We start from the raw sequence: 12,423 nt of genomic DNA, 5'->3' as shown, positions 1-12,423 counted from the left end.
AGCTCTATACAATCCATTTCTATCTGCAGCTTTCAGAACGTTGTGTTCTCCTGGATGCAGCCCAGGTCGGCTTCCCGTTAACGGAACATGAAACTCTAGCTGGAGGAGAGTCAGTGCACAGTGGTTCTGCTGCCAAGACACCACACTGTGACTGACTATTCTCAAGAGCAAATTAGGAGAAAAAAAAGGAAATCAAAACCTTTCAAGGTTTAGACTTCGACGTTAAGTTTATAACAGTCATGGGGGGAAAAAAAGTCAAGCAGAAAAATCATGTGACAAATTAATTTAATCCAATAAAATGTCACCAGTACAGAGATATAACGTCATTAATATAAAACAATTATGTTGAAATAGAAGCTCTTAAAACAGGAATAGAAAAAATGGCTCAAAAACATCCTAGGGCAGGGTCTAAAATTATCAGTAAGTCTTTAGCCAAATCCAACTCATTATGGCAAATCCAGGAATTTTACATGTACAAAAACTTCATTTCCCTAATGTCATTGGGTTGTAGTCCAGGGGACAGGGAGTTAGTAAAACTACAATTGCCAGCATACCAGGAGTTTGGACAGGCTATTCAGACAGATATGGACAGTAAGTATACGGCAGTGTAGGAATGGTACGGTCCACTAAAGGCATCTAGGTTGTGTCCCAAATGGCACCCTATTTCCAATATACTGCTCTACTTTATTGGGCTCCGGTCAAAAGCATTTCACTATAAAGAGAAAAGGGTGCAATTTGGGACGTAGCCTAGCAGTGCTCTCTGGGCATTCTGATAGAGACAGGGTGAGTTCCTCTCAGGACTTCCATGTGTAGGAGTAGTTGTTCAAATGGAGTTGTCTGAGGGGAGACCTCCCCAAGGTAGAGGGCTCCTGGAGCTGCTGGATGGTGCTGGGATGAAGACCACATCCATCCAGCTCTACAGCCTGCTCAGCCTGGGAGAGGGAGAGGGGCAGGGAGGAAGAGAAGGATATAAACAAGTACAAAGGATTTTTTTATTGTGATTTAACTTTGAATTGTGGAGATCAAATGATGAGGCTTTATACCAGTCCGTTACAGTGTTGTCATGTGTGTTCGGTACGGTGGTGGGTTTGTGTGTGTGTGACTGACTTGTTCCCTGATGGTGGTGTGTGTTGAGGAGAGCGGTGGGTTTGTGTGTGTATGACTGACTTGTTCCCTGGTGGTGGTGTGTGTGTGTTGAGGACAGCGGTGGGTTTGTGTGTGTGTGTGACTGACCTGTTCCCTGATGGTGGTGTGTGTTGAGGAGAGCGGTGGGTTTGTGTGTGTATGACTGACTTGTTCCCTGGTGGTGGTGTGTGTGTGTTGAGGACAGCGGTGGGTTTGTGTGTGTGTGTGACTGACCTGTTCCCTGGTGGTGCGTGTGTTGAGGACAGCGGTGGGTTTGTGTGTGTGTGTGACTGACCTGTTCCCTGGTGGTGGTGTGTGTGTTGAGGACAGCGGTGGGTTTGTGTGTGTGTGTGACTGACCTGTTCCCTGGTGGTGTGTGTGTTGAGGACAGCGGTGGGTTTGTGTGTGTGACTGACCTGTTCCCTGGTGGTGGTGTGTGTGTTGAGGACAGCGGTGGGTTTGTGTGTGTGTGTGACTGACCTGTTCCCTGGTGGTGGTGTGTGTGTTGAGGACAGCGGTGGGTTTGTGTGTGTGTGTGTGACTGACCTGTTCCCTGGTGGTGTGTGTGTTGAGGACAGCGGTGGGTTTGTGTGTGTGTGTGACTGACCTGTTCCCTGGTGGTGGTGTGTGTGTTGAGGACAGCGGTGGGTTTGTGTGTGTGTGTGACTGACCTGTTCCCTGGTGGTGTGTGTGTTGAGGACAGCGGTGGGTTTGTGTGTGTGTGTGACTGACCTGTTCCCTGGTGGTGTGCGTGTTGAGGACAGCGGTGGGTTCGTGTGTGTAGAGTGCGGTGCTGAAGCCTCCTCTCTGAGCAGGCCGAAGCAGGCTGGTCAGGGCGTGGAGAGAATGAGGCATTATGGGTCCCGTCACCTCTAGACTGCACACATCCTGGTACCCAGCACGCACCTGGGTCTTCACGTTCACACTACGCGCCTGACAATTACACACAAGGCAACATGCTTGTAATTTCTGTTAGACACAGCAACGTTTCTTCTGAAACTTTCCATTTCTAGTTTTTGTTATTTCCATTCGAAAATTGAAATGTGGGAGGTAAGACTCCTTAGACGGTTTCAGTCTGCAGCAGTGTGTGTCTCACCTTGAGTGAGTGTAGCGTAGCTCCTCTGAAGGCTGTAGGGGCCAGTAGGGTGGGGGGCAGGCCTGCCTGTGATCCAGCCCCTGCCACCAGGCTCTTACAGTTGATGAGGAAGTTGATGAGAGTGAAGGTGTGCGTTCCCGACACACAGACTACAGACTCTGGTTTGTGGTCTAAACACACAGAGTTGCGCTCTTTGTGCAGTTTGATGGAGATGTTGTCTGGTTTCTTAATCTTATCCTGCACTCCCATCTCCGTCAGCCAGGAAAACCCACCATCGTCATCATCATCGTCTTCCTTGTCACTGCCTTCAGACCGTGTCTCCTCCTCCTCTCCATCTGTCTCCTGGTTGTGTGCGGTTGATCCCTGCTCCTTGCTCTTCCTCCTCTCTTCCAGCAGGGGGAGTGTGAACTCAATACCTACAACCACAGGTATTTGACAGAAAATGTTTTACTGTCAAGATTAGAATATCCATCTATAAATGTTTAATAACAAACTTCTACATGATATATTGTTGAGTGACTTCCTGTATTTATACCAATGCTAAATGTTTATTCTATTAGATTTACTGTTTACTTCTTACTGTTGTCACATTATCGAGAGGGAACCTGCAGGTCAGCGTTTCGTTGGACTGTAAACACCATGTGTGTATCCTGTGCATATGACATAATAAACTTGAAGGATGTACTGTATCTTGTAGCTCACCATCAGCCTTCATGGCCTCCCTGAGCCCCCTGGTGGTTGGGGTGAGTAGTGCAGTGATGTTGCTGTTCCCCGCCAGTCCTGAGGCTCTGAAAAGAGCAGTGAACTGGTAGGAACACACATAGAAATATGGACATAGTCTGGCCTTCAATAGACTGTACAGGGAAGACAGGCTCACTGACCTGGGAGAGAGCGGGAGGGAGAGAGAGAGAGAGAGAGAGAGGAGTTGAGTTTAAGATCATTTAAAGCTTTTGAAATATTATACACACGCACACTCCCCTCTGATGCCCACTCACCATTCACTCATGAGGCTCTGTTGAAGTGCCATGTCCTGGGCCCAGGGGACGTTCTTGCCAGTGAAGCTTCTCTCTGCTCCTATCCGGGGGAACAGAGAGAGCCAGGACAGGGACGGGTGCTGCCAGAACTGCAGACACTGCTGGAACCCACATCGTAGCTCAGCAGATGTCCGAGGGTCCTGGAGGGACACAGAGAAGTGAGTATCAGAGTGTGAGAGACAGACTGAGGACAATATATTTGTGTTGCTAGTAAAGCTCCTCAGGTACCAGTACTCCTTTGCCTTGGGGTTGCCATTGGTGTGTCTGTGTATAACATGTATAACAGTACCTGTATACTCTGTGGTATAGTGGTGTACTGTCCTCTACAGTGATGGGTAAGACCCTGGGCCTCCTCTGTAGCTCTGGGCTGTACAGCCCAGGAGAAGGGGAGCAGGGAGGTGAAAAGGAGACGTGTCTTCAGGCTCCAGTCTGCAGGGTACTCCACACACGCAGGGGGTGCTATGGATGTTACTGCACCAGCCTGGGGACTCTAACCCACACAAGATAAAATGTTGACTCACAAAATACCAAAACAACCCCTAACATTAGTCTGTAGCCATGAATAGTTGAATGGGATGGGATAAAAGCCTACACACCAGCTAGTCCACAGCCTGTCTATAATGTAGATAGCTATGATTGTAACAGGCTTTTGGTAGCTCTCCAAGAATGGAGTTGGAGACATGTCCATAAGGAGTAAGAGAATAGAGAAATGAATAGAACTCACCTTCAGTATGGATGTTCTCTCCTCCTGGAACAAATCCTCATCTTCAAACTGTGAGTCGTCTTCAGACAGAGAAGTTGGTTTCTGTTGTTAGAGAAATGAGGGAAAGATCAGAACAAAAACAGCGGTGTGAAGTCACCATGAGGTGCGATGCTTTGACAGATAAAGCTATTTGTCAACTGTGCACAGTAGTTAGCTGGCTAACACTGCATTTAGCTAACTAACGTTACCTCTGTCATGTGTCAGTTGGCTAGCTACTGTAGTTTGCTGGACAATAATACAAGTCTGCTAGCGTTAGGTACAGTAGCAAGCTAGATTGTACGACAACAATAATAACGTGATAAACAATGTATTAACGTGTGCCACTATCATACCTTGCTAGGCACGTCTTTGCTTAGTTCTTCTGCCTGGAGAAGTCGTTCACTAAATGGCAGCGTTCTTGTTGTTGACTTCTCTCCCTCCACTCCTGCAGAGCCGCCCGGCTTCACAGAATCCGACGAGTCGGCGTCGTCATCAGTGTAAATAAAGACTTTCTTCTTCGCTGGGCTGCTGAAGGTGTTCTCGATGCTAGCAAATGGGTTTCTCCGCTTCACTCCCACTCCAGAGCGACCCTGGCCGAACAGGGGTCCTGTGGAGAATGGTCGAACAGCGGATATAGAGGCACCCTCACACGGGCTGGAAATCGCGCCTCGGCCGCCAGAACTGACACCCTCGCTGTGGGATCTCTTCCTCCGCATTCGCAGGATTTCAGCTGGTCTTTTGAAACTAGGTGAGTAACCAGCTTGTTGTGACATTTTGTAAGGATAATGTAAAACAAGTTTAGTCCGAAAACAACAAGAAAGCCGTTTAAAATAGTTGTGTGCGTCCGATACCCCTCTGTGTTGTTGTTCCTTGAATTTACTTCAATACAAAACAAATTTAGCGCGCGACGTGAGTGGAACGTCAGAGTCCCGCTAAAATGTCAGGGGAGGAGTTTCAAGTTACGCCGGGGCGCATCGAGTCAAACAACAATTCAGATGCGTTGGCGTCATCTTCTGGCTAGAATTATAACTGCAAGATCAATTTTGCAATCGCATAAAGCCACTGATTCTCTAAATCTGCCGGGAAAACAAATCAATATAATTTATGTTTCTTCAGACATAAAAATTATATCTTATATCCTGTTATGCTTAATTAATTATTACAAAAAGCAAATCAAATCAAATCAAATCAAATTTTATTTGTCACATACACATGGTTAGCAGATGTTAATGCGAGTGTAGCGAAATGCTTGTGCTTCTAGTTCCGACAATGCAGTAATAACCAACAAGTAATCTAACTAACAATTCCAAAACTACTGTCTTATACACAGTGTAAGGGGATAAAGAATATGTACATAAGGATATATGAATGAGTGATGGTACAGAGGAGCATAGGCAAGATACAGTAGATGGTATCGAGTACAGTATATACAAATGAGATGAGTATGTAAACAAAGTGGCATAGTTAAAGTGGCTAGTGATACATGTATTACATAAGGATGCAGTCGATGATATAGAGTACAGTATCTACGTATGCATATGAGATGAATAATGTAGGGTAAGTAACATTATATAAGGTAGCATTGTTTAAAGTGGCTAGTGATATATTTACATTATTTCCCATCAATTCCCATGATTAAAGTGGCTGGAGTAGAGTCAGTGGCATTGACAGTGTGTTGGCAGTAGCCACTCAATGTTAGTGGTGGCTGTTTAACAGTCTGATGGCCTTGAGATAGAAGCTGTTTTTCAGTCTCTCGGTCCCAGCTTTGATGCACCTGTACTGACCTCGCCTTCTGGATGACAGCGGGGTGAACAGGCAGTGGCTCGGGTGGTTGATGTCCTTGATGATCTTTATGGCCTTCCTGTAGCATCGGGTGGTGTAGGTGTCCTGGAGGGCAGGTAGTTTGCCCCCGGTGATGCGTTGTGCAGACCTCACTACCCTCTGGAGAGCCTTACGGTTGAGGGCGGTGCAGTTGCCATACCAGGCGGTGATACAGCCCGCCAGGATGCTCTCGATTGTGCATCTGTAGAAGTTTGTGAGTGCTTTTGGTGACAAGCCGAATTTCTTCAGCCTCCTGAGGTTGAAGAGGCGCTGCTGCGCCTTCCTCACGATGCTGTCTGTGTGAGTGGACCAATTCAGTTTGTCTGTGATGTGTATGCCGAGGAACTTAAAACTTGCTACATAAAATATATATATCCATAAGATATAATGTGTATGTCATTTTCAATACATTTCATTTCTTGATTTTCTCATCTGCATTATGTCCGAGGAACAATCAGGGGTCCAATCAGCGGTCCCCTCGACCCATCTCCCCCTCTTGTCAAAGTGATTCATAGTATGTATGTTAATTCCTGTTAGCGATCATTTCTCAGCGTTTATCATTACTGTTGGTGATCAATCACGTTCATAGCTGAACCGAACTCAATGAAACTGTCCGTCAGTGATTCTAACGGTTTTCAAGGATTAGCGAATTTGTCAATCGATTATTTGAGCTGTCATTTGGGTGGAAAGACAGTACTTTGCCGTCTCAAAAGTATCCCAAGGTTAGTAGGATTAATTGATTGTTGTGGGCCTTGAACTTCAACACACAGACATCAACATATGTTTATTTCTGTGTTCGGTCCTGCCATGACTAACAGCAAAGCTAACACTTTCCAGGTTATTCCTTGTGATTGAGTATGTCACGCTCATAGGCTGCCAATATCAACGGGGATAAACTAGTTTAATTCGTTCCCCACGTTCCCGATGGCGGTGGGTGTTCTCCTGTTCCCCTCAACAGTACCTCTGGCTTGTAGGCTACGCCTATTGGAAAAACTACCCTATATCAACACGGACTATAATAAGGCGGGTTTGAGGGTTTAGTGCACCTGTAATTGTATACAGGTCTTTTTCACTGACCTGGACATGTGCGAGCATTGTCAAACAAACCAGGGGTGTAATCATTAGTCTAAACAGTTTCAAAACGTTTAGAAAATGTATTTCCGTTGCTTCCGTTTAATAAACGGTTTGCCACAGAATCGGCTGATTGAATAAACCCCTGGTGAAACTTCAAACAAAGCAACGGAAAGTATGCGTCCCTGATGATAAAGTTGGGACTAGAATTTAATCACCGATCTACACTTCCTCAAAGGAAGATCAACGTGACATGGTAGCCATACGTAGATCAAGTTTTGCCTGTTTCTCATAAGACCACCACAAAGTATGTGGGCCTCATTACGAGACGCTATTCACAACGCTTTCTCATTGAATGTTGATTTATGATAAGGTTCCCCTAACCAAGTTATGAGGAATAGACCTATTTGTCTGTGGATTCTTTGTTACATGTGAAAGTAGATGATTCAATTGGTTTATATGTAGGCCTACTTGCAGTTGCAACACATGAGTTATGGGTTTTACTCCGTTTGAAACCCGCTTGGAACACATAATAAATACCTAGATGAACTCCTTGGTTTTGGATAAAGAATATCATAGGCTATACTATAGACTGACAGTGAATAGTGGTGTATTATAGCATCATAGACTGTGTTTCTGTGTCTCTCCCACCCCACTGCCCTATTCTCCTGGAGACTGTGTGGTTTGCCTTGGCCTGAGTCCTGGAGAAGGATTACAACACAGACCTAACAGACACGCTCTGTGTACCCACTGTCTGGACAGGTTCGCCTTTATTCAGCTATCTGTGTGTCAGTTTGTGTGTGTGTCTGTGGGTTATTTAGCCCTGAGGGAGGGAGAGGGAGAGAGGGAGAGAGGGAGAGAGAGAGAGAGGGAGAGAGAGAGAGAGAGAGAGAGAGAGAGAGAGAAAAAAAAAGGTGCCCATATCAGTGTGTATTTACAGTACATTTCAGAAGTCTTTGTGAGTGTCTGTCTACGCGCCCATATCAGTGTGTATTTACAGTACATTTCAGAAGTCTTTGTGAGTGTCTGTCTACGCGCTCATATTAGTGTGTATTTACAGTACATTTCAGAAGTCTTTGTGAGTGTTTGTCTACGCACCCATATCAGTGTGTATTTACAGTACATTTCAGAAGTCTTTGTGAGTGTCTGTCTACGCACCCATGTCAGTGTGTATTTACAGTACATTTCAGAAGTCTTTGTGAGTGTCTGTCTACGCACCCATATCAGTGTGTATTTACAGTACATTTCAGAAGTCTTTGTGAGTGTCTGTCTACGCGCCCATATCAGTGTGTATTTACAGTACATTTCAGAAGTCTTTGTGAGTGTCTGTCTACGCGCCCATATCAGTGTGTATTTACAGTACATTTCAGAAGTCTTTGTGAGTGTCTGTCTACGCGCCCATATCAGTGTGTATTTACAGTACATTTCAGAAGTCTTTGTGAGTGTCTGTCTACGCGCCCATATCAGTGTGTATTTACAGTACATTTCAGAAGTCTTTGTGAGTGTCTGTCTACGCGCCCATATCAGTGTGTATTTACAGTACATTTCAGAAGTCTTTGTGAGTGTCTGTCTACGCACCCATATCAGTGTGTATTTACAGTACATTTCAGAAGTCTTTGTGAGTGTCTGTCTACGCACCCATATCAGTGTGTATTTTAGTGAAGGTTGCGTTTGTCTTTCTAGAAACGTAGAGTGGCAGAGAGGGCAGGCCAGTGCTTGTCTGGTTGCCTGTGTAAATTCTTCCTGGGTCAGGAATAGCATAAGGCTGTGTGTGTGTGCTTAGGAGGGGGGCGAATGTTGGCACAGATTCCAGTGCCAACAAGTCCCTTTCCCTTCAGCCCAATACGAGAGAGGGAAAGGGAGAGATTGAGACAGATTGTGCGAGAGAGATTTAGAGAAAATACAAAAAGACGGGTTTTATTTTCATTACAACAATATTTATATTCATAAAGTAAAACAAAATGTGAGAAAAGGCATATTTGATGTTGCTGTGACATACCTGTGTGGGAGGCAATGATGTCATCAAACATGGACAATGTCGTCATTTACATTTAAAGACTATTTACAACTATGAGGTGAACCATGTGGCAATGTAGGCCTTATCTGTTCCTTCACAGACACACACACACACACACACACACACACACACACACACACACACACACACACACACACACACACCGTACAACCAAAAATGTATTGTAAGAGAATAAATTAAGGAATCATAAAGCAAATGACCTGTTACACTTTGGTGTGACAGTACAATGTCCATAAGCACTGAACTGGGTACAGCATTCCCTGTAAATTCCTACCCTTAACCATTGTGAATCGAATAACAGTGCTGATTGTAGATCAGTGCAGACAATATCACGGCCATAAACCAATACAAACATGACAGAACAGACACAGATCTTGGCTGGCCATCATTTACATTAACAGCACTCTCTCCATTTTGAACAAGGGGAGAGTGGGATAAGGAAGGAGAGGGGGAGGAGGTACAAGGGGAGATGGAATAAGGGAGGAGAGGGGGAGGAGGTACAAGGAGGGGTGGAATAAGGGAGGAGAGGGGGAGGAGGTACAAGGGGAGAGTGGGATAAGGGAGGAGAGGGGGAGGAGGTACAAGGGGAGGTGGGGATAAGGGAGGAGAGGGGGAGGAGGTACAAGGGGGGTGGGATAAGGGAGGAGGTACAAAGGGGAGGTGGGAATAAGGGAGGAGAGGGGAGGAGGTAAACAAGGAGGGTGGATAAAAAAGGGGAGAGGGGGAGGAGGTACAGGAGGGGTGGATAAGGGAGGAGAGGGGGAGGAGGACAGGGGAGGTGGATAAGGGAGGAGAGGGAGGAGGTACAGGGAGGGTGGGATAAGGGAGGAGAGGGGGGGAGGTACGAGGGGGGGTGGGATAGGGAGGAGAGGGGGAGGAGGGTACAAGGGGAGGTGGATAAAGGAGTAGAGGGGGAGAGGTACAAGGGAGGTGGAAAAGGAGGGAGAGGGGGAGAGGTACCAAGGGGGTGGGATAAGGGAGAGAGGGGGGAGTAGGTCAAGGGGGAGTGGATAAGGGAGGAGGGGGAGGAGGTACAAGGGGAAGTGGAAGGGAGGAGGGAGGGGGAGGGGGGTAAGGGGAGGTAGGAGGAGAGGGGGAGGAGGTACAAGGGGAGGTGGGATAAGGGAGGAGAGGGGGAGGAGGTACAAGGGGAGGTGGAATAAGGGAGGAGAGGGGGGAGGTGGGATAAGGGAGGAGAGGGGGAGGATGTACAAGGGGAGGTGGAATAAGGGAGGAGAGGGGGAGGAGGTACAAGGGGGGGTGGGATAAGGGAGGAGAGGGGGAGGGGTGGGATAAGGAGGAGAAGGGGGGGAGGTACAAGTGGAGGTGGAATAAGGGAGGAGTGGGGGAGGAGGTACAAGGGGAGGTGGGATAGGAGGGGAGTACCTGTGGCACACATAAAAATCACCCATTGTATTTTTGGCCACGAGTAATTCATAATACCGACAACAATCATAACCATGGCAAACAATCCTTTTATAAAACAAAGCTGAATTATTTTCAGTTCAGTGCTGCTGCATGCTCCTCGGTGTAAAATGGCACCCTGTTTCTGTTCCTTCCTCAATTTGTTCCTTGATCATTCTAATGATCCAATAGGAACGCTCCGTGAAAGCCCCTTCTCCACTCCAATTAGCCAGCAAGTCCGTCAATCATTTGTCAACCCCGCTGCCGTGCTCAATATGGCCGCCATACAGCCTCGGGTACCATATTGGTAGGGGAGCTACTGTGACTTCCCTCCGCTTCCACCCCCACCCCTTCGCTCTGATTTGGCAGAGACGGGTGCAGGAGGGAGGAGCCTGTGGATGCGTTGGTGCAGGGAGGGAATATCCTCGGAGGAGACCGCTCACCGCCTCCCCCCGCCATCATGGAGAATTGGTAGGACCCAGCGGCCGTGCTATAATACAGGTGATAGGGAGAGGAACCGGCCTGGAACGGTCCACTTTGGCCCTGGGGGGCGTTTGTGGGGTAGGGCGGGGGGAGGTAGGTGTGGTAACGCCCAGCAGGGGTGGTCGCCATGGTCAGTCCAATGGCGCCGTTGGATACAGGGGTAGGGGTGTATGTGAAGGCCCCAGTAGGGTAGTGCATGCGCGGGTCAGGGTAGCGGCTGTCAGGGAGCGAGGTCAGGGAGGAGAACGGGCGATCCAGAGACATACGGGGGTCGCTGAAGGCTGTGAGGTCAGGGCCTGTAGGGGAGAGGTCAGGGGTTAGAGTGGAAGCAGGAAGTGAATGAGTGCGATTGATGACTGTAAGAGAACACTACGGGCAGTCGGCAGTGGGTGAATGAGTGTTTGTGTGTTACCTGAGAGGCGGCTGGACAGGTCACTGAGGGAGGAGCGGCTGGGTGATATGGGCGTAGTTGAGTGGACGGTGGGCGTGGTTATCTGACCCAGGTAGGGGTAGGACTGCTCATAGGACCACGACGGAGATGTCTGCATCTGCCTAGAGTCTGAGAGATTAGAATAGAACAGATACTTTATTCATTCATTTCATTAGAATGGAAATATATATTCTGCCTATCCCACCACCCACAGACACACACGTTGAGAGAGGGTTACATACACACACACACACACACACACATATACACACACACATACACACACACACGCGCGCGCGCACACACACACACACACATACACATACATATACACACACACATCACACACCACACGCGCGCGCACACACACACACACACACATATATACACACACACACATACACACACGCACACACACATACACACACACATACACACACACACACACATACACACACACACACACACACACACACACACACACACACACACACACACAACACACACACGCCGGAGGTTGTTTCACCCCAGCATCTGCTGAACAGGTAGAAACTGAAACATTACAGATGTCTATACTGGATGTGATTGAGGAGAGATGTGAGGGAAGTAGTTTTATGTGAGTGTGTAAAACTCTCAACACTTTCACTCGCTACACTTTCACTCACTACACTTTCACTCACTACACTTTCACTCACAACACCTTCACTCACTACACTTTCACTCACTACACTTTCACTCACTACACTTTCACTCACTACACTTTCACTCACTACACTTTCACTCACTACACTTTCACTCACTACACTTTCACTCACAACACCTTCACTCACTACACTTTCACTCACTACACTTTCACTCACTACACTTTCACTCACTACACATTCACTCACAACACCTTCACTCACTACACTTTCACTCACTATACTTTCACTCACTACACTTTCACTCACAACACCTTCACTCACTACACTTTCACTCACTACACCTTTACTCACTACAGCTTTACTCACTACACATTCACTCACTACTCTTTCACTCACTACACTTCACTCACTACACCTTCACTCACTACACCTTTACTCATTACACCTTTATTCACTACAGCTTTACTCACTACAGCTATACTCACTACACATTCACTCACTACTCTTCACTCACTACACCTTCACTCACTACACC

General features: G+C 47.1%; 1 protein-coding gene and 1 pseudogene across 1 annotated transcript; both read right to left on the bottom strand.

Moving 5' to 3' along the window:
* Positions 1 to 268: 268 nt before the first annotated feature.
* Positions 269 to 4,907, bottom strand: LOC109883365 (protein downstream neighbor of son homolog). Its single transcript, XM_031792766.1, has 8 exons — positions 4,351 to 4,907; positions 3,980 to 4,060; positions 3,545 to 3,745; positions 3,217 to 3,395; positions 2,924 to 3,102; positions 2,222 to 2,637; positions 1,858 to 2,058; positions 269 to 932 (listed from the first exon to the last, which is right to left on the bottom strand). The coding sequence occupies exons 1-8, from the start codon at positions 4,768 to 4,770 to the stop codon at positions 795 to 797; spliced, it is 1,815 nt and encodes a 604-aa protein (XP_031648626.1). The 5' UTR covers positions 4,771 to 4,907; the 3' UTR covers positions 269 to 794.
* Positions 4,908 to 10,190: 5,283 nt separating this feature from the next.
* Positions 10,191 to 12,423, bottom strand: part of LOC109890518 (runt-related transcription factor 1-like) — a 25,635-nt pseudogene continuing 23,402 nt past the window's right edge.

Source organism: Oncorhynchus kisutch, linkage group LG16, assembly GCF_002021735.2.
Source record: "Oncorhynchus kisutch isolate 150728-3 linkage group LG16, Okis_V2, whole genome shotgun sequence".
In the NCBI taxonomy this organism is placed as follows: Eukaryota; Metazoa; Chordata; class Actinopteri; order Salmoniformes; family Salmonidae; genus Oncorhynchus; species Oncorhynchus kisutch.
The sequence above is the reverse complement of the archived record's forward strand: the minus strand, read 5'-3'. Positions and strand labels throughout refer to the sequence as shown.

Coding starts and splice junctions, on each gene's coding strand:
- LOC109883365 (XM_031792766.1), bottom strand. CDS start 4,770: ATGTCACAACAAGCTGGTTACTCACCTAGTTTCAAAAGACCAGCTGAA. Junction 3,396..3,544: donor CTATACCACAGAGTATACAG/GTACTGTTATAC, acceptor GTGTCCCTCCAG/GACCCTCGGACATCTGCTGA. Junction 2,059..2,221: donor CTACGCTACACTCACTCAAG/GTGAGACACACA, acceptor TGTAATTGTCAG/GCGCGTAGTGTGAACGTGAA.